The 22086-nt window shown below is 39.8% G+C and overlaps 1 protein-coding gene and 2 long non-coding RNA genes across 5 annotated transcripts in view; 1 reads left to right on the top strand and 2 right to left on the bottom strand.

Annotated features, from left to right (window-relative positions):
• The window catches only part of LOC101469954 (phosphofurin acidic cluster sorting protein 2), a 45808-nt gene extending 45371 nt beyond the window's left edge, over window positions 1-437 (bottom strand). For 2 of the 3 annotated variants that reach the window (XM_076891850.1, XM_076891851.1), the window contains exon 1: window positions 103-437. In XM_076891850.1, the coding sequence (XP_076747965.1) occupies window positions 103-314 (212 nt within the window). In that variant the 5' untranslated portion in view covers window positions 315-437. The remainder of the gene's footprint in view (window positions 1-102) is intronic. The other variant, XM_076891852.1, reaches the window with a different exon arrangement.
• A 7697-nt stretch (window positions 438-8134) lies between these two features.
• LOC106675451 (uncharacterized) lies at window positions 8135-12051 on the bottom strand. Its single transcript, XR_003024752.2, has 3 exons — window positions 11846-12051; window positions 10586-10720; window positions 8135-9302 (listed from the first exon to the last, which is right to left on the bottom strand). It is a non-coding gene; the product is annotated as an uncharacterized LOC106675451 (long non-coding RNA).
• Window positions 12052-14355: 2304 nt separating this feature from the next.
• Window positions 14356-16372, top strand: LOC143421848 (uncharacterized). The gene is made up of 3 exons (XR_013101459.1): window positions 14356-14388; window positions 14550-14637; window positions 16239-16372. It is a non-coding gene; the product is annotated as an uncharacterized LOC143421848 (long non-coding RNA).
• The last annotated feature ends 5714 nt before the right edge of the window (window positions 16373-22086 follow it).

Raw genomic sequence — 22086 nt, 5'->3', positions numbered from 1 at the left:
TGTTAAAGCAAACGTTAGCCAAAGATTTATTCAACGTTATGGAGGCTTGCAAACATTGTGATTTGTGGTATTTTCACGCTAACATGCCAATGTTAACGTTACCTCGGGACGCAGCTTGGAGATGATCGGTCTATCTCCCAAGTCGCAAAAAGGTTCATGGGCACAGGCATGCTGCCGGAGCCCGAGCCTAGGACCACAGCCCCGGCCAACGCTCCGGTCGGGAGGCTCGTCGGCGCTGGTCCACCACCGCCACCGCTGCTCGGGTTCAGGAAAGCGGCACGGACGCCCCCTCTCTCTACAGCCGCCGCCATCATCACCACCACTGCTTGGGGAGCAGCCCTAGCTAAGTGTCGGACGAACGCGGGAGCCGCTGAACTCCGTTGCTACCTGCTCCTGCTCCTGCTCCTCCACACTGACTCCCAGCTGCTCCCCACTGACTGGAGATGCTGATAGTCGGGGCGGGGCCTGTTACCACTGATAGAGCACGTCGCTGCGTCCAGGGTGGGACATGCTTACTATTAAACTGAAATTTAGCATACACACGATAGATACATTAAAAAAATACACGTCATAAAAATACTAATCTATCTCTGGCCTTGTTTTAGGTGAAATTTAATTAGTATTTCCATTTAGCTGGGTAAAGGTGCTGGCCTACATTAAAAGTTCAGCCTGGACTTTTTAGTCTTTTTATCCTTTCATTTAATCCAGTTCGTTACTGTCCTTTATTTATCTATTCTTTTACATTTTCAAAAAAAGTGCAAATAATGAGTTAAAATAAAGATCAAAATAAACATTCAGCTAGGTAATAGCCTTTTACCTCATTTAATATCTACGGAATCTAAGCAGGTGACAGCCTAAATACCACCAAAACTGATTAGGTTTGTTTTTTATTTTTATTTTCATGTGAATGTGTTTAAATTGTTTACTAATATCAAAGCACTGCGCGTCAATGACACAAACCAAATCTTTTCAGTTATCTTCAGTACTCAAATTTTAATTCAAAATCTGCCCACTTTCAGGTGCATATTTTTTCCTCCTCAAATAACTGTTGAAATGTTATTCAAGATTTATCATCAGTCTTTACCGTGAGTCAGTTATTGCATAATAACACCTGGTACATGATACCTGATTCAGTTATTGTTCTCATAAGGCAGTTGTTGGGAAACGCATTGAGTGTAACTGTGACTAAAGACTCTAGAAACCTGACTTGACATAACATGCTCAGGAGGGTTGGGTAACGAGTGTGACAGCCTGTTTAAAGCACCGGGAAAAACACACACACACACACACACACACACACACACACACACACACACACACACACACACACACACACACACTCCATTTGTCAAACCTTTCTCTATTTTGAAATATTCTGTGGTCTTTTGTAATATTAACACGTCATTCTGGATTTCCTGATCGATCATTGCTGGCGTATTCACCTTGGCTTTAATTACTTTTCATAGAGTTTTTTTCCAGTCTTTCACTACAACAATGAGTCACTGTCAGAGCTCGCACAGATAAACAAATGTGAATTTTTTTAATGAAAGAACTTCTTCTTTATTGCCTGCAAACCTAACCTTATCACACCTGACAGTAGACACATCTCTGACTGAGGGTAGCAAACATAAAACAGTGTCAAATATGTTATGGTTCACATGTCAAAATCCTGATCAATTACAATAAAACAGTGTAGAATTAATCTTCCACCCTAAGGCAGTGTGCGTATAGAAATCCGAATAAAAAGAAGGAAAACTAGTAAGCTATTTAGTATAAAAATGCATTACTGAATGAGTGCATCGCCACCTAGTGTTTGAAAATAGCTCTACATCCAGCAAAAATCTGGACACTTTAAAAAGCTATGGTTGCAAGTTGAAATTCACCCAATAGATGGCGCACTTTCTGCATTTATGGATCAATATTACAAGAAAGCTGCGCCTTTTTCTCCTCTTCTTCTTTTTGTCTCGCTCTCTCGATTGAACCTCCTCCTCCTATAAGTGTGAGTGGGTGGATGCATATATTCTGACACTGTGACACTGCTGATGTTTCCACAACACGACAGTCTGACACTTTATTACCAAGCCTCTCACCTTTATTGAGTTACAGCAACAAGAATTACAATACTCAGCCATTAGACTGTCACATAAACACCTGCTCAGTGACAGCCGTACGGCCTCAAAATTAAAGAAATTGTTCCGCTTTTAATATCAGGAGAACAACTATCTGGGAAAGGAGAGATCCTGCAGTGCACTGACAGCTGACAGGCTTTAGCAAAGACAGGAAAGTGAACATAGCAATGCACCTCTCTGACGTCACCACTATACTGTAGGCAGTGAACAACGTGTTGTCTCTTAGGTAACACTGATTTATTCCTTGAATAAAAACCACACATCTTTCATAATTCCAGAGTGATAAAAAGCAAAGGCATGTTTCCAAGCACATCTTTATTTTTAGGTGTGTGAGCTATTGTTCTAGACTTGTGACATTGTTTGCGTACCACCTCCACACCATCAAAGTCAGGCATTTTTAATGAACAAGCCTTTCATTAGAAGCTAAAAACAGCACTCGCCTCAATCACTGCGCAGGCTCCAGTCACACATGTTCCAGCTTAAATTTAGAACTTCAAGGGCATCAGTCTTTTTTTTCTTTTCTTCCTAGTGTTTGCAAAAACTTGTAAAGTTATCAAGACTTGTAGGAAACTTTGTATCTCTCTCCAAGAAATGGGAGCCAGCAGTTTGTTTTGTTGTTGTTGCTGTTTTTCTGTCTAATGAATAGGAGGTTAATAGGAAGTAAGCTAAATATCTCCAACAATCTCACTGCAGTTTGGCTATACAATGCAAATGAATCAAATCTGATAATGTGGCTATTGTTCCAGAAGAGAGAGAGAGAAAATATATTAGCACTGTCAATCTGTTCACAAGTGGGTGCCTGTATGCAGCAAAATTTGGACCATATTGGTGCATTAATTAGAAGTGTTTAGGGCCCGCTGAGGGGCATAGAATAAATTCTTGCCAGCCATATGCTGACCCCCGAGGTGCGCAGTGGCGTGGTGCTGCGGAAGAGTATGGATACTCATTTGCAGCACAACATACTGCGTGGGAGCAGCATGATACCTGCAGCAAAGAGTGTTTATTTGAGTTTGTGCCTCTGGAGGCAGAGTCAGCATCTGCCTTCCTACACACTTTATAGTTTGTGCATATAAAGATGTTAAGTGGACACAATCAAAAGAGACAGATGAAAAGAGCTCCATCTTTTCTAATTTTAATTGCACATTTCAGAGGTGTTTTGTACCGTTTAAAAACAGAAAGGATCTTAAAAAAAGGTTGGTTTTAACCGAGTTTGCTATCTGTGCTTTCATTGAAGTGCTCGGTGTAAAGGTCTGCAGAGGAAAAAAGGGTTAACTTTCTGCTCTATCAAAGCCAGCCCATTTAACATTAGTTTAAAGGGGGTCTCGTTCATCAGGGAAGCCGTGCACAGCGTTACTGTGATGGTTCTCATTTCACACACATATTACAGCCGGCTCCGGTGTCGGCTCGCGGTGATTGGTCTTTGGTGAGTAGTCGGGCCCAATTTAAAGACCTTGTCTATTTGTAATCTGCTGAAAACATTATCGCATGGCCTGACACAGTGTATAGAGCAGATAAAGCCAAAGCGTATCTCTTTCGTCTTCATGAGCTCTCTGTACACCTCTCGCTACTAATAACACTTCAAAACACTAACAGCTGCAGATAAGCTGCTGATCTAATTAAGGTTTTGCAATCCCAGCACATTAACGATATTATTTTCTTGGATTACATCGTCTGTTCAAGCACAATTGACGTACAATTTCCAGAATTTTTGATTGATCTCAGGTATTATCACGAATCCTGTGCTTGGTTTGAGTTTGTGTGCTGCAAGCATCTGTAAGGGGGATGAAACTGAAGCCCATCGAGTCTGAAAACAAATGAGAAAATATGACTGAAATCTGTCAACAGCAAGAAGAAAAACACACACACACAAAAAAAAAATCCCTAAAAAAATAAACTAAAGCACCAGAGGAATTTAAACCTGAGTGGCAAAGCTCATTTAAATCAACATTTCCAAAAATCCACTTTGAATCTATTTCCCATCTTTTTTTTTTCTTTATGAAAATAGGAGTTATTTAGTCTTAGCAGGTAAAACGCAAGGTGATACAGCTGAATGGCTGTTGAACGTCCTTATAGCGTTAGCAGCATACTATAGCATACTATAGTATGCTTCTTTGAAAACCAGCTGCCTGACTGCATGTGATGTGAATACCTCTCTGTAGGAGTTAGGAGTGTCACGCTATTCACGGTACTTATTTGGACTAGTCTTATGACTGAGTGTAACCCAGTAGAGCAGGTATGTGACTGACTGATTATCCTTCAAAGGAACCTCAAATGAATGTTTCATCGTTAACATTATTATCTACATTTCACCCTTCTAATTTCCCATATGCTCCCAAGATCTTTGTTGCTGTGCCTTGTCTTTCACTTATGATCTTTGCTTAGGGATTAGCGACAAGAAAGAGGAAAGTAGCCTCTACATTTATTAAGAAAAGAAGCATTTTCCTTTTTTACAGTGTTAGAGCCTCAAACCAGATTTGCATAAATCCAGAGCGATGTGGGAGTCAGACTGGAACATAACAATTGACAAACACCTCTTTTGTCTTCACTTTCTTCTATGTGCTTTAGGTGTGGTATAGATATTGATTTCTTTGTACACTGTACCTGGCTCTGTATAAAAGTGGCCCCTTCTGGTATGACCTCTGAATTATATTGAGTATATCACAGGAATCGCTGTTTCTTTAGATCCTGAATTGAGTTTACTGGGAAACGTGGTCAGTCGATCTGTGAACAAACACCAAGTAAAATTTATAGAGGTCACCTTATACGTAGCTAGGAAACGTATTGCAACAACATTAAAATCTGCCTCCCCTCTCGGTATGTACCATTATATACAGTAAAAGCTGTATCGGTACATTAGCCAAGATTTAAAGATGTGACCTTGGGTGATGCCAATTTTTTTCCCCTTTTTTTACTGTGTTTTTGCCCCATTGTAAAACAGCTTCAAAATAATATGTATATATATATATATATATATATAAAAGATGGATATCCAGTAATGAAACCACTATTGTAGATGCTTTTTTTGAGGGGTTACGCATCCTCATCCTCGGAAAAGAGAACATGGCATCAAATTTACAAAACAGATCTTTGGAACGTCTCAAATACTCTCAAAAAATGTATTTTAATTTCAGTTGTGAATAAACTGCAACCCAGCGAAAAAAGGGATAGATTCAATACTTCATATTGCCACTTATCACTGAAAAGAAAATCCCATTTGGAGGTTATGAGTGAAATGAGATTCTTTAACACAAGCCCTTCATCATCTTACAAATAAACCAAGGCAAGAATGCATCTGTGAATAGAGGTTCCTAACAACTCGGTACATTTATTGTGTATTTGCACATGAATAACAGAGACATTCCCATTCCATCTAGCCAAGATGCATTTGTGCTGGTTGTTTATGGAAACCCTCCTTACGCAGGGCGCATTAACATTTCGAGTGGAATAAAGTCATTTTTTTTTCTCCATTTTTTTCCTTCAGAGTGATAACAGTGTACTTAAGAAACAGAGTTATAGTAGGAGATGATAAACAAAGAGAGCTGGCCGAGGGGAAAATGAAAACGTGATCTTGCTGGATCTTACTAATATGCAAATAAGGGGAGACATCATGTGTCGGCTTTAAATCTCATTTCAAAACTCGCAGTACATGAAGTCTCTCAGTGGTTACCAGTGTAGCTTCACTGAATACACAAGCAGACCCCCCCCCCCCTCCCAACACATATTGTGTTTCCACTGTGGACAATAGAGCCTAAAAAGACAAGAAAGCAGAGAGCTACAAAATCCATTTGCATCAATATCGGCTGCATAGACAAGCAGGCAAGACAAAAAGCCCTGTAGGAGTGCTTAAGACCTGCAGCATCTCACGTGAGGGCCTTGAAGGTCTGAAGCCAGGTAGCCTTACAAAGGGCAACTCTGGACAATGGCCAACACATGGGGAAATGTTCTGCAGCCATTAAGATTACCATTTAAGTGGAAGCAGGAAATGCACCTGCCATCTCGCTCTCCTTCCTCCTTTCTTCTTAATATGCTCAGATGGGAACCTTTGTTGAAAGGAACCATTTTGCATTTATATTTCCCAGGGTAAAACAAGAGGCACAGGGGGAAACTCCCGGCTTGCCGACATGTTCCTCGCAGAGAAAACATTTCCTAACGAGTCCTTTTAAGCTTTGCTTGATTATTTTTCTGCATTTGAATCGTAGCTGGAATTGCTAGCACGTGTTTTCCATGTTTTTAACCCAGATATCTAAAACGGCAGCCCCGGGGTACATTTGATTGCTCTTCCTTGGTCCTTTGAACTTGCACTGCAATCACACAACCCCCCCCCCCCCCCCCCCCCCCCCCAAAAAAAAACCAAAAACAAACTTCATCTATTTTTTACTGTTAAATAAAAAAGGTATCTGCCTATCACAACACTCCCTGAAGCCATCTGATGAGAAGAAGCAAACCCTGAAAAAAACAAGTCCTGAAATGCCTTATGCAAACTGCGATGCTAACAGAGGCTATACCGCTCCCTCTGTCCGACATGCGGTTAACACAGCCAGTGTTGTTTATATGTGTGTGTTTTTGTGTCTTTGCACATTGTTTATCGTGCCCATCCAAAGATAGACTTCAATTCAAAAAGCTGAGCTGTCAAGATTAATCTAAGATCAATTTCTGTGCAGTATGACTATTTTCTGTGATGGCAGACAGAGTTTCTTTGTGATGCTGGGATGGCAACTTACTCAGAATAAATGTATTTTTCTTGCACATTCCCCCCGAGAACAGCTGCATTTCAATTGTAGTTGTTTAAAGTATGCATTCCGAACTACACACTTCAATGGCCTGTCTGATATGTCTAAAAAAGAGCAACTGCATGGAAACCTTATTTCAAAAGTACAGCGAAAGATTTAAGACATAAAATCCTTGAAAATACAACTGCAGCTTATTTTGAGAAAGAAAAATAAGGAAGGGGATTTTCTAACTACTCAAGACAACAACTTTGAGCCCCTACTTATTTACTGTTGGACAGGATGACAGATGAGGTCCGGAAGGAATTTGCAGATGACACTGTGATCTAAAATGAGGGTAGAAGAGAGCCTGGAGAGGTGGAGGTATGCTCTGCAGAGAAAAGGCATAAATGTAAGTACCGTAGATAAGACAGGATACATGTGTGTGAATGAGAGGGACTAAGGTGAAAAGGTGAACATGCAGAGGATTAGAGGTAGTGAAAGTGGATAAGCTTAAATGCACCCAAAGAAGGGGGCAGTAAAAAGGAGAGGTGAAAAAGAGCATGCATGCAAGGTGGTGTGGGTTGAGGCAAGAGTGAAAGGGAAGATTTACAAGACAGCAATGAGTCCTGCTAAGATGCATGGTTTGGACACGCTGTTATTGACAAAGAGACAGGAAACTAAGCTGGAGGCGGCAGAGCTGAAGATGGGAATGACTAGGATGGACGAGATTAGAAACAAGTACATCACACTGTAAAAAAATATTCCGTAGAAAAACAGAAAATGTCCTGGTAATTTTCTGCCAGTACATTTTCTGTTTTTTTACGGAGGTTTGACGGACCTTTCTGTAAATGATAAAACGGAAAATTCTGTAGATTTACAGTATACTCTCTGTACTATTTACGGACATTTCCTTCAGCTATAAAACAGAAAATTCCGTTTATTCACAGTATATTTTCTGTATCATTAACTGATATTTTCCGTTAATAGAAAAATTGAAATTTCTGTTTATATTACTATTTCCAAGCACTTCTTTTCACTGTAACTCATTAAATATAGTTCTTTATATCCTTAAACGTACATTTCTATGCAATTACAACCTAGTACACCATGTACTCAAAAATTCATAAATTAAAACTTAAATTAATTTGTGCTTCGTACACAACAACATTGGTACAATTAATGTTAAATATTCTTTTATTCTCCTTAACTCAAACACTATACTTAAATATAATGACAGCATCCATCTTGTCATAAAACTACTAAACAGCTGATACATGAACAAAATAACTCACAAGCTTTCAAATTTGAGCATTTTTATTTCCTTGAAATCAGGTTGCCCTCATGTAAATGTGTTTATTTACATTCATTCAAGTGGCTACCAAGTGTTTTCTTCAAACAGGACACCTGACAAACAAAAAATGTCATATTTAACGACATGTTCACATTTAATAATATCCAGAGTACCTTTTAGTTAGAATCACTGCCTTGTGGTAGTTTTGCCTCAGCCAAATGGTTAAGGTGTGGTTTACATCCATCTCTGTCCACTTATGATACAGTATACACATGTAGTCAGTTATAGCCAAACACCTTTGATTACTGAATTGCATTCACTTCATTAATGAAGTGAATGTAATTCACATTTGTGTGAACATTTGTCTGAGATTAACTCTTTGGGCTCTTTACCTTACAATATAACATACTTGAGTCAAAATTTGTTGACTGTTTAAGTGGTGCCACATGAATACAACTGAACAGATCTAAAGAAGATGTTCCTGAACTTTGGGTTTATTCGAACAGGACTGATGGATAACCACAGGACTTTTCCCCATATGATAACTACAACACATAATAAATTAAGACAGATTACTGTCCCAAACTTAAAGATAAAAGTGTATTTACGGGACTTGTTTTGTCAGTGAGGAGCAAAGTATAATTAGAAGTGCTTGTTCTGATGAAAAGTTAAACTGTAAACAGCAGCATAGTGAATAAGGATCTGTGTCCACGAATCCTCAGCAGTGACAACACTTAAACATCATAGTTCAAAATCCTTAATGCACACCTTTTTCTCCACGGTGTTCAAATTCTCTAAGCTGGTTAAGTAGAGGAAAAAGTCTGACATATTTCATGACCATTAAATGTTAGACAAGGCTCTGAAAACGAGGTTACAGTTACAAACAAAAACCTCTGCTTGTGCGCACAGACCCTAAATCACAACAAATAAGACAATAGTAAGACAAATTACTACAAAGTCTTGTTACCGCTCTTCATATAACAGTGTGACAAAGTCCTGAATGCAGCCTGCATGTTAGTACATCAAGGTCCATCTGAGCTTTAAGTAAAATACACTCAGCTTTTCCTTGGATTTTAAGAGTTGCTCAGTTCATACAGGAACTGCAGCAGTCGGAGTTAACGTGTCGCTGTGTTGCTCCTCCGTGTCAGCCATTGAGACTAGTCGCAATTTATTCTGAGGAAAAAAAGAGAAACAACAAGACATTTTTAAAAAGTTTGTATTTTTATAATTTTTTTTTACCTAGAGCATAAACAACATAAACAAAAAAAGGATTAGGGCTGTGCGATATGACGATATATATCAGATTACGATATAAAAATGTCTATCGTTTCATATTATACACTATTCTTTGTTTTGTGGTGTTGCAAAATAAACTGTTTACGGCAATATTTTTTTCATGGTTTTGATGGTCACTGTAGTTGCTATATTATTTCTTAAAGTTCTCTCCTTCTCTTATACTTAAAATAACCACACTATGGACGGACAAGTGACTGTTTTTACGCGTACTTTCGTTACCAACAATGAGGATAAAACCATCGTGTGGCTCCGCCGTCCGCTTGTTTATTTTCCACATAAACCTTTCACAATAAAGCTCAAGTTTCTGTTGAGACTTTTCAAACTAAACTGAAATGATATACATTATTCTCAAACATAAAATTTCAGAATATGCATCAAACAAATGACCTCAAATAAAAACATCAAGTAACTATAAATGGCGCTTACAGTCACCACGCAGATGAAGGCACAGAGAATACCAGCATGGCCAGCAAGGATGAGGCAGAACCAGAAGGACCAGTCAAAAGAAATCGAGGACCTTATTGTTAAATGAGGGGCTACCTCTGTAGCATGGACATGGTTTGGTTATGAAAAGTCTGACACGCCCCAGAAAACTGTACTATGCAAATTATGCCACAAACTGGTCCCCACCACCACTCGAACACGACAAACCTCTTTAACCACCTACACAAGAATCACATGAAAGAGTTTCGAGAGAGTTTACGAATGAAAAGCAAAAAAGAGTCGTCAGGTGCTCAAAATAATCCTTAGACTCAAACGTTAGAACAGGCTTTTCCTTGCAGCACGCCGTCTAATAAATACTCAGAAAGAAAATGGCGGCCATTTAAACTCATGTCTAAAAATGTATAGTTTCATGCATCGGTCAAAACACTCGACTCCAGGTACACGACGCCCAACTGAAAACATTTCACATAAGTCGAGTTGCCCGAGAATCACAGAATTTACAGAAAATGCACTATTTTGTGATATATATCGTTATCAGGAGAGATACGTCTTATATTGGGATATGAGACTTTGGTCATATCACGCAGCCCTACAAAGGATTATAATTCACGTAGAGTTGCATACACATAACACCATTCTGTTGCAACAAAAGCAGTTTATAATTAAAGTAACATACATACCTTGAAAAACTAAATCAACCACAACATTAAACTCACCTTGTGTTTGTAGAGAAGGTGATCAGGGTTTTTCTTCATTTCCTGAGACCAGCTGCTCTGGATCATCACCAGCTTGTATCTTCATCTTTTTTTTCACTCGGGGAAGTCTTTCCTTTTCTTGGCCATTGCTCTGCACTGGAAAACCAAAGTGTGTGATCAAAGGTGAAATAAGGGATATTTTTCCACTGCAGGACTTAAAGTGCTTCAAGTAGTGATAGCTGTTGATCCATTTCTCAAATAATCTGTAAGGATCTGGATTTTTAAGAAAGATACAAATATCTCTGCTTATATTTGGCTAAAAGCTTGATATAGACAAGGCATATAGAGCCCCTGCACACCAGCACTGCGCTTACATTATAGTTCAATCAAGAAATAGTTATTATTGATTTATTATTGAATTTATTTAGTAATAATTTTTAGTATTTAATCACATTAGCACAGTGGGGTGACAAAAATATTCCACATACAAGAAATGCTGCTCAGCATTTCATAAATTACATTTTCAACAAATGTTGGAGTAAAAACACAGTTACAGGGAAAATGTATCTGTCTGTAAATATTAACTAAACATTTCTATGTGCTACAAAATAGACATACTGTAATTGTAAATGTGCTGAGGTGAAACTATACTTTCAATAATTTTACCACTACAGTCTGTTAACCACCGAAATAATCTATGCTGGTCAGCTAGCTAAAAGTCTTTACTTTAGCAGCCCAAATCAGAGGCTAACATTAGCATTTGCTAGCGTCAGCCAGGAAGGTCTGAGGCTTAAACTAGGGTTAGTGTAACTTTGCCTGAAACCATTTATAGTGTACAGTAGAGCCAACTGTAAAACACAGGTATTGATACAGTACTTATTAGAGTCCTAGAATAATTTCTAGAACCATGAAGTTCTCACTTTCCCAGTTATCCACATCGCTGACTTTCGCTAATTAGCTAGTTAGCAGTCACAGCTGTGTAATACCCAGAGAGACACAGACAGCTAACTATAATATTTATGAAAACTGGTTCAGCCACTGAAGGGCAAAACTGGTGGTATCACAGTAAAAATTATTTTAACATTAATTAAAATAAAGCTTAAGTCATGTTAAACCTAAATAACAATTATTTTAAAAAATGAGTCAGCAAAATATTCCTGACTTGTCTGGAGACAGCCGAAACCAGTTAACAAATAAATTAACAATTCTTTCTAAATAAAAACACGGAATCTTTTGAAAAACATTATTTTAATAAAACGAAACATGAGTTTTAATACTTACCACAGAAATTTGAAGGCAGTTTCTCCAACTTCAGAATCCAAAATCCAGATGAAGCCTGAAAGAAGCCTAATGGCTGCTCTTGCGCTTACTTTTCCCTCCTTTTCAGGTTCTTTTTCCCACAATGCATTGCAGTAGTTGAGAAATACAGAAAAATACCTGTAAATGACTAATACGGAAAATTCCTTCACGTTTATACAGTAGATTGTACTGTATTTTTACGGATTTTTTTTACAGTGCAGAGGGACAGCTCAGGTTGAGCAGTTTGGAGACAATCCAAGAGACGCAAGGTTCAGATGGCTTAGATATGTGGAGAGGAGGGGTAGTGGATATTCTGAAGATAGAGCCAGGGAAGGGGGAAAGAAGACCAGAGTGGAGATTTATGGATGTAGTGAAGGAGGACATGCAGAGGGTTGGTGCGAGATAAAAGGAAGCTAGAAACAGGATGAGGTGGATACAGATGATCCACTGTGGCAGAAGAAGAAGAAGCTAAGTACCAGCAGACATTTACTTTGCTTTGTACAAATCACAAATCATCAGAGAGACTTGGGTTCAGTCCTCAGTTACGAGTGCCTTGTTCATGGCTTTGTAGGTCAGAGAACTCACGCTTTAAGATTTTAGCAACAGAGAGGACGATAACTAACACTGCTGTGTTATTAAACGAATAGTTGATCATGTGTCCATTCTTATTGAACTGTGGAGAAAGGATGGATGGGCACAAGAAGAAAATATCTGTGATTAAGCCTGATGAGATGCTGTAAATATGATCCCTTTATCCAAGCTGCCAGTAATGAAATAAAAGTGCCACTGTTTCCGAGAGAATATGTTGGTCCTTGTTACCAGATAAAGCTGTTATTGCACTGCTTGTCCTTGCTTCACGTTGTCCTTCAGCAGGCACTGAGCTGTGACAGGAAGCATGCAGTACCTTCTGAATGTCAGCAGGCCATGCTTTGACCTCACTGTTGCCCTAACCTGTCACTGACGTCTCTCACCGCTCTGCCTGTGGACAGGTTAAGGCAACATGGAAAAACTAGGATATCTGAATTTCACAGACAGAGCAGAACAGAAATGGGGAAGGGATCACTTTGCAAACACTACCCCGAGGGCCACAACGGAAAAACAGTACTTGCTTTATCTTGTCGGCGAGCCTTAAATGTCGGGAGCATTTTCCCTGACCCCTGTCAAAACTAAACGCCGTCAAAGTGAAGCTGTGCTTCGGTGTGTGACCTGTAAGCCTCCACATTAGATCCAGGGAAAATAAAAGCACATGTTTAAATAAGAGTTATGTTTTAGGGTGTGTGCCATAGAAAACTGGAAATAAACAGCAGAAATATCTCGTAGCTGTCAAAGTAGACAGTAAAATGGACCACACAGCCAAAGCAATGCTTTTACTTGACATTGCACATTATATGTTATTGCTGTTGGTTCAATCCACACAAAGTTTTATTGAGTGTTTCTTGTTCTGGAACTATTTCTTGGCTGTGCACAAAGACTTCCTGGAGTGGTCGACTCCCCTGGCAACCCTCACAGTAATGACAGGTCCTTGGTATTTTGAAGCATCGACTCAACCCCGGTGAAATACAATACAGACATAATGCTAAGAGAGTATAGGTGGTCAATACATATATGGTGCCCAAAGCTAATTTTTGCCCAGGCTTGAGTAGAATTTTAAAGCAACCCTGCACTTCATGCATCACATTAAGTGGAATTTTTTTCTATTTTTCTACAACATGAATACGATTTTAAGACAGCATATGTTGCTATTGTGGAATTGATAAGAAAAAGTCTGGTTTTCTTTGTGTATGTTGTTTAATCTGGAAGTCACATGCACTGGCACATATTGTGACAGGAAGTTGAACAGTGCAAAAACCTGAAAAGGGAGGAACCAAACAGACCAAACAAATCAAAGAACCCTATCTGTCAGAAACCACAGCTTAGGTAGCTTCTCAGTGGGATGTTTGACCTAGATATGAAAACAGAATATCTGAAGCAGCAGGGTATGTCAAGCACGAGTCCCAGGCATTTATTATTTAATCATATTCTGTTAATCCTGCACATAACTGAACTGAAAACTCCTCAGCAGTACAATTTTGAGTGGGTTGTGTCATGGTCCTGGTTGGCCCAGTATTCTTAGTTTTCGTGTGTTTTGTATTTTTTCCTTATTTATGCCTTGGTAGGTTGTTCTGTTAAGATGTTCCTTATTTGATTACCCCCTGTGTGCCCCTCTATGTATCTGTGAGCCCTCGTTTCCCCTCCTTGTGTTTTATTCCATGTTTCCCCCAGCCCGTTATGTCTGTGTTCTCCCCGTGCTCTCTCTCCTCCTGTCTGAACCTCTGTGTACTTCCTGTTTTACTTTGACAGTCTCTCGTCAGTATGCGTCATGTTGTCTTCACTCCTGCCCTGTCTCATTACGATTATCTGTGTCAGCTGTGTTCCCCGTGTGCTCCCACTTCCTTCGTTAACCCTCTGTGTATTTATGTCCGCGACTCCCTCAGTTCAGTGTCGTGTTCTCCCTCACGACTGTGCGCCCCTCCGTGTGGTTCCTCGTGAGTCAGTTCCTTTATGACTTCCCAGTTTTGTTTCATATTATTTTGTATCGCCTTAACTTCTGTCAGCAATAAAGCTGTATTTTGAGTTGAGTTTGCGTTTGGGTCCTCATCCTGCCTGCACACAGCCTAATCATGACAGGTTGTGTATTTGTTCATAGAGACACCCACGAAATTCATCACACGGTACAATGGAGCTGCAAGGTTGCTGCCTTTCCAGCTGGAGGCTAGATTCTTCTCCCATCAAGGGTAACCGTTCTCGTCTCGATTTATTTTGTGCTGACTTGGTTAGCTCTGACAAATAAAAAGCTCACAATATGGAACAAAACTTTCGCAAAGTTCACCTTCAAGAATGTTTTTCTTGTGACAGAGTTTTTACTGTGTGCACCTACACTGCTGCTTAAAATGACTTCAACTTCAGGTTCTTGCTGAAGGCAGTGTATAAATAAGGCAAGCAAGTACAGAGTTGGGAGCTGCGAAAGAAAGAAAGCTATTTCAGATTCTCACAAAATGTTGAATGGACTCATCAGAATGTATTTTTTAAGCCAGAGTTATACTTTTTTTAACCAAAACATACAGAGGAAAGGGTGTCAAAGTAACAACGAGGAGGTGAGGTTTTGGTTTCCAGATTTGCTTTGAGATACGTCAGCTCCGGTTTGAAGTAGCGTCTCGGTTCGCCAGCCGTTTGAAATGACCGAAAATGACCTGAACGCTCACATTAAACAAGCCTTATTAATTTTCAGAAGTTCTGGGTTGGAGAGGATTAGGAGTTTGTTTATGTGTGGCTGTGCAGATGATTACTAGGATGGCTTTTACTGGCGATGCTGAGGGATTAGAAAAGAATAAACTCAAATGTAAAATGGTCTGTTATCTCATGCCAGGGAGGAGTGTGGGGACCAGATGTTATCTTTATGTGGGTAATGGGTTATCACATCTTGGGTCACAGCTTACAGATTTATTGTCCTTCTCTCTCCCTCTTAGATATTACGGAAGTTTTCATTATCTCTTCCACACACTGTCACCTCAGTGACTCAGCTTCTTCCTCAGCCCAATGCGTAGTCACAAAGCAGCTTAGTTCCCGTCACCTCATTTACCCTCTCACACCAATCTTCATAACTCCTTATCACCATAAACATATCACTGAATTCCAGCAATGACTTTCCGGTTATTAACTTTCATACTGCAGTTCTAAAGCTGATGGGAAGATGGGGAATTTATCTGGCCATACTTTGAGGATAAGAAATGGTTAATGGTTGTTTGGCTTTATCTCCTAAGTGGGAGATTCTGAATGGTTTGACAGATGCACCTATCAAATAATATAATGGGTAGTGAGTCAAATGTCAGATAAAGCAACAAAGCTGCAAAAACAAACTAAAGGCTTTATTCAGTTTGGTACATTTAGCTGGTATTCGCCCAAAATGCCATTTAACCACGCTGTCACATAAGAAAGCAAATATCTGACAAATGCGTGCAACCATTAACACCTTAAATCCCCCAATTATTTAATCAATACAGGCTTCATCAGAGCTGACGACTTGGATAATTCTCAGAGCTGGTGTCGTCTTCTTTTTCGTCCTTGCTCTGAGAATTATCCAAGCCACCAGGGGAACAACAAGGGAATAAACTGGGATTAGACTTCTGTATATCCTGGGAGCTGTCGCATAATGCACAAATGTAAATGGGGTCATGTCAAATAAGTAGAGAGCCTGATATTTCTAGTTGGGTAATCATCCCAAAGCGGAAGTCCAAAAATATGGAGCTTTCTGAAAAAGGCAGTCCTATGTATAGCAGATATTAATTCTTTGATATCTCCAAGATTTCTGCTGACATGTATTCTATGATTTCAACAGAACTAAGTGTCTGCAGTCATGCTAGCAGCCCTGTGAGGCTGTACTAAGGCACATAAAAGATAGACGCAACCACTGTGACTGCAGCCATTACTTTGTGACCTTTTGATCTGCACTAGAGCCTGGATGATAAGGGATTTTTGAGACTAATATGGTAATGATATTTGGTGTTTTTAAAGCACAACATTCCCATATATAAGCACATATCCCAAACATTTGTTATGCATAGTTGTGTCTTTACTTGCTTTTCCTCTGCTTGATTCTACTCAGATCAGCTAGCTGTTGTGTGGTGCCAGCAAGGAAGCTGCAGAGTTCCCTCTGTTGGAGAAACAATGCAAATCAACATTCATGGCTGTGTTTCTCACCTGTTTGCTTTGACTGTTTTCATTTTCATTCATTGGCCATTATAAATGAAGATACCAAAGATAGCTAAATAGCTAATATCTATACAGATAATATCAGTTGGCCAATAAATAATTTGGGCTAGTTTGCACCAGTGGTTTATTTGAAATCAATCAAATTAATCAAATCAGACACGACAATATTTGGAGAAAGAGCGTAGAGCTAGCATGCTAGTTTGGTTAGCAAGTTGCATTAATAATTAAAATTATTAAATAAATTAAAGCTGAAAGTTCTTAATCACATAGTGGATATTCTAATGGCCGCCAGTACTACCCCTCATCCTTCTAGTAGACACACTTAAGGTGTGAATTTTCTTGAAATATCACAGTCACAAGATTTAAAGAAAACTTGACCTTTGATCTCCTTCAGAGGTCGATACCACTAAGATTCTAAATAATCCAAGATTGTTAATAGATACGCTTATAGCACCGATTTGAAAATCCTAGGTTATATCTTCTCGAGTTATCTTATTCAAGAAGATTTTTAGAAAACTCGACCTTTTCACTGGTATTTAAACTTTTCTGAGATTTTTAGTAGATACAGCTATGGCCTTCAAAGTTGCCTTCTACGTTGCCTTCTTGTGTTATTGTGTTCACAAACCTGGGTGCCTGTGCCGCCTGCTGGTGGGGTTTACTTTTTTCTACCAGGCTGTGAACACGTTTATTTCTGCTGTAAAGTTTCAGGATGGACGTCTGTGGTGATTTAGCTGCTTTAAAAACTATCCTCCAATGGCCTGTGAAGGAAATGCTGCTGTTTGGCACTTTTGTGCTGCCTTCAATTCAGCCCCACAGGCTGCCTTTTGCTCAGACACGACAACGCTTTGATAATGATCCGGTGTACTGAGAATCTCTTTTGACTATGAAAAGTCCGAGCATCACCAAAAACCTGTATGATTCGTTCTCCAAGGACCATGAACCACACAAAGTGAAATGCCAGTGCAGAATTGCCTGGGTATTCATTCAATCTCTAAGTTGTTCAGATATTTCACTCCGTAAATGAATAGATGGAAAAGAAGAAATAAATAAATAAAAGCCAATGATTTGTCCCTGCATGCATCACTTCTATTTAGAACAATTTGCTGTGTCATTTTTGTCAATACAGAAAGTTGAAAACTAAGACGTAAGAGGTGCTGAAGATAAAAACTTTTCTGTTCTTTTGTTCGAGCCAAATATGGCAAAACAAAAGAACCCTGTGAATGAAAGCACCAGATTATAGGAATTAAAGTGAAGTGTAGCAGAAGTAACAACAGTTTATAGAGAGCTGTGTGAAATACACGGACCCCACACGCTATACTAGTGTTTTATTATTGCATGTCTGCTGTTCAAACAGTTTCAGAGCAGATCACAAATACATTTTTATCCAGTAAAAATGTTGGAAGACCTCAAATTACATAATTTAAGAAAGCAAAAAAACCCCCAAAAACAAACAAAAGACAGCAACAAAGAACTAGTGTTGTACTGTTGCCCCTCTCTCTGTGTGTGTGTGTGTGTGTGTGTGTGTGTGTGTGTGTGTGTGTGTGTGTGTGTGTGTGTGTGTGTGTGAATGAGATCAAATACACAGCACCTTTCCATAGGATCTAACAAACCAACACACCATCCGCTATTGAGCCCCATACTGCACACCCCCATCTGCCAGCCCACTTCCCAGCACTCCAGCAGAACCTTTCTATCATCTATTATTGAAGAGAAAGCCTCAGACCTGCGGAGCAGCCACTGGCTGATTGAACTCCTTTGTGTGAACTTGAGGCCAAATGTCTGTCACTGAGACTGCATTTGCATTTATTTTATATGAAGGTTTGTAATTAGAGCAGTTTCTTAAAGGTTGAAAAGTTTTTTGTGAGGTTATGTGAGCTTCAACTTAGAAATGCAGAAAGACTTTTTCTCAAGATGGTCATAAATAGTGATGTCTTCTACCAGTGCTTCACCAATGCTGTGACTCACCACCAACTTCATTAGCTTCACCTTGCTAGTATGGGGTTGGACTTCCCTTATGCCTTCAGAACTGCATTCATTCTTCATGGCATAAACAAGGTGCTGGAGACACTGATAGCTTCACATTGTTACTGTAAATTTGCCATCATAGGCATCCATGATGGGAGTCTCTGGATCCACCACAACCTAAAGGTCCTCTATTGGATTGAGATTTGTTGTAGAGCAGTGGTCCCCAACCCCCGGGCCATGGACTGGTACCAGTCCGTGAGTCGTTTGGTACTGGGCCGCGACAGTAGAGACTCCGATGTGAAATGTATGGTTTTCAGGGGTTTTATCGTTATATTGGGCAGGGATAGCTCAGTAGGTAAAGTGGTCACCCCATGATCGGAAGGTCGGCGGTTCGAATCCACTTAACGGCTACCCTGAGGTACCCCTGAGCAAGGTACCGTCCCTACACACTGCTCCCCGGGCGCCTGCTTAGTGGGCTGCCCACTGCTTCACTGAGTGAATGGGTCAAATGCAGAGAAAAACAAGTAATTTCCCCATGGGGATCAATAAAGTATCCATTATTATTATTTTTTAATCGTTTTTATATTTAACTCAGTTTCCCTGGGTCTTTTCCTGTGTGTTATGAATAAATCTCCTGGTTTTTTTTGGTACCATTACTGGTTTTATTTTGTTGTATTTATCCACGACACCTTAAAGGCCGATCCGTGAAAATTTTGTCGGACATAAACAGCTCCTTTGCGACATGGCACATTATCCTGCACGAAGCAACTATCAGAAGATGGGTATGTCATGGTTATAAAGGGATGTACATGGTCAGCAACAATATTCAGGCTGTGGTGTTTAAAAGATGCTCAGTTGGTACTAAGGAGACAAAAGCGTCCCATGGAAAAAAAAAACAAACCCACATCAGTACAACACAACCAGAGAAAACCATTGATATAAGACAGGACTGATCCATGCTTTCATGTTGTTTATGCCAAATTCTCATATCAAGACTCATCAGATCATGTAATGTTTTTTCCAATCTTCTATAGTCCAATAGTGGTGAGCTCCTGTGAACTGTAACTTCAGCAGGTTTTCTTGACCACATGCCTAAATGCACTGAGTTGCTGCCCCCTTATTGGCTGATTATGTATTTGCCTTAAGTAACAGCTGAACAGGTGTACCTACTAAAGTGGCTGGTGAGTATACTTGTCAAGAGTATTTGTCCACAAATCAGAAGTACGGATCCAATAAAAACAAAGTGACTGACTCTACAGTCGGGACTGGGTTACTGAGGAGGCAAATTGGGGAGCTACCCTGCGGCCCATGATCCTCAGGGCTGCCTGAGGCTCAGTTCACCATGTGGCAATTAGTCTGTAATTTTGAAATTTCTGAGGTCCCTTTGTGTAGACCTCCCATTGACTATAAAGCCTTGTTTTAAATCCCCAGTTATTTCAGTTTATACCTAATTAGGTTTGTGCTAAAAAGGTCAGTCTGAAGATTTTACACATGAAGTATCACTTAGCCTGTGAAAAAGGTTTTTACTTTTCTGTAAAGGCAATCATTTACTTTTCAGGCCTTTTGGGCAATTTATATATACTGTATATAAGATCAATATGATCAAAAGATGTTTTGCAGAGAAAAATGATCGTATTCTTTTGCACAACTGTTCAACAGTCTCCAACATTAGTTGCTGGAATTTTTAACCTCTCCTTCATACAAATTTTCATTGGCTGAATGGTATTTGAGGATTTTCTTGTCCTGCCTGTGCACCATTCATGTAGTCGAACAACTCTATATTTGATTTGTCCATCTGAGGACATTATTCAAACATTTTGGGCTGCTTATACGTATTTGGCAAATTTTCATTTCGCTCTAATGTTCAGTTTTCACGTGCCACCTTCTTTGGAGGCCTCAAACCTGTGCTCTCTCGTTCTGATCGTAGACATATAGACTCTGACAGAAACAGGAGTAAGAGTTACCTGCAGATCCAGGATTGAACGTGTGGGTTTCTTCTCACATCAAACATTTTGCTCTTGGGCTGAATTTGCTGGGGCTGAACAATCTGTAGTCATTTGGAATCTAATGCAAGATTTTTCTGTCAGCCGTACAGCCATACTTTAGAGAGCTCTTGAAATCTTGGCAATATAACACCGCACGCCTCCACTGAAAGGAAAGGAGCGGACACGCGGACGCTTTAATTAAAACAGGGTTCATCTGTCACTGCCTAATTGCTGGCACAGAATCTGCAACTTCTGACTCAAATTTATGGCTTGACGTTGTGATTAATCTAATGCAGTTGCTTTGTCTGTTTGAATGATTCGCTCATTTGTTTACTTATTTATGAAAATGACTACACAGTGTCAGTCTAATGTGTCATTTAGAAAATTAACTTTATCCTATGGCTTGGTTTTTAAAGAGGATCGAGTATTTGCTTGCTCATATATGCTGAAAAGGCAAACAAACACCATGAGAAATGCTTTTAAATGCTTTTTTATGATTATTGTAAATTCAAAAGGGCATACCTCAAACTACCGTTGGCCCACGATTACAACAATTTAGCCCATCTTTACTTTCAAAGTGTAATCCCAACAGAAATGAAAGACCTCACGGTGCAGGTGAAGCAAACGTGTGCAACACTGGCAGAATTCTCAGTGCTGACATTTCTGAGAGTCCAAATTGAGTGGCAGTGGGGCTGCTGAAAATCCAAAATGTTTCAGCAAAGAGAAACATCTTGGTAAAAGATAAACAGACCATGCAGCACAGTGACTTTCGGAGCACACAGCCTTTTACCGTCTCTGTGTGTGTGTCAGTCTTTGTGCATGTCCCTCACACAGGCATAGTAACAAGCTTAGCAAAGCTTGTCCCTGTTTGCAGAGCTCGAACCACGGCCTCGTGTGCATATTTTCCCCTTAAAGGGCCTAGCATGTATAACAGAGTGTGTAAGTTTTGCCACATGCTATGCTATAGCTCCTGTTTCTCCAAACTTTAAAAAAAAAATCTTTTTCATTTTATCGTTGTCCACATGGAGTCAGATAAGTTCGGATTTTCAAAGGCGGTGACAAAACCTCCATATACAGGATCAATACAAATGGCCTGTTATTAGATGTGACTGGAGTGGGTTGTTTGGGGACTTTTCAGCAATTGGATAACTCCCCCTACAGAACTCAGTAATCGATTTGAAATCACCACGCAGCAGATGCATTGAATTCTCCAGCTATTTCTCATTCCACTCTATGATGCCATACTGTGCTGCTGTGACCGGCCCTCGCAGAGGGAGTCTTAGTTCCACCCTTCAGGCCAAAGATATAAACAAAGTAAATCTGCTTTGCCTCCGCAGCTTTAGCAGGCTGAATCTGCACATGTGATCCTTACAGTCCTATGGATATTATGTATTTGGCTTCCAGCTGTCTATGTGTGATCTTATCTCGCATTTGCAGTGCATATCTTTTCTTGTCCCAGCGAGGCAGGTGTTTTGGTTTTCCATTTGTTTTCTCATTCCTAGGAATTCAGTGCACTGGAGCTGC

This window comes from Maylandia zebra, linkage group LG13, assembly GCF_041146795.1.
Source record: "Maylandia zebra isolate NMK-2024a linkage group LG13, Mzebra_GT3a, whole genome shotgun sequence".
In the NCBI taxonomy this organism is placed as follows: domain Eukaryota; kingdom Metazoa; phylum Chordata; class Actinopteri; order Cichliformes; family Cichlidae; genus Maylandia; species Maylandia zebra.
This window is presented reverse-complemented; position numbering and strand designations above follow the sequence as displayed.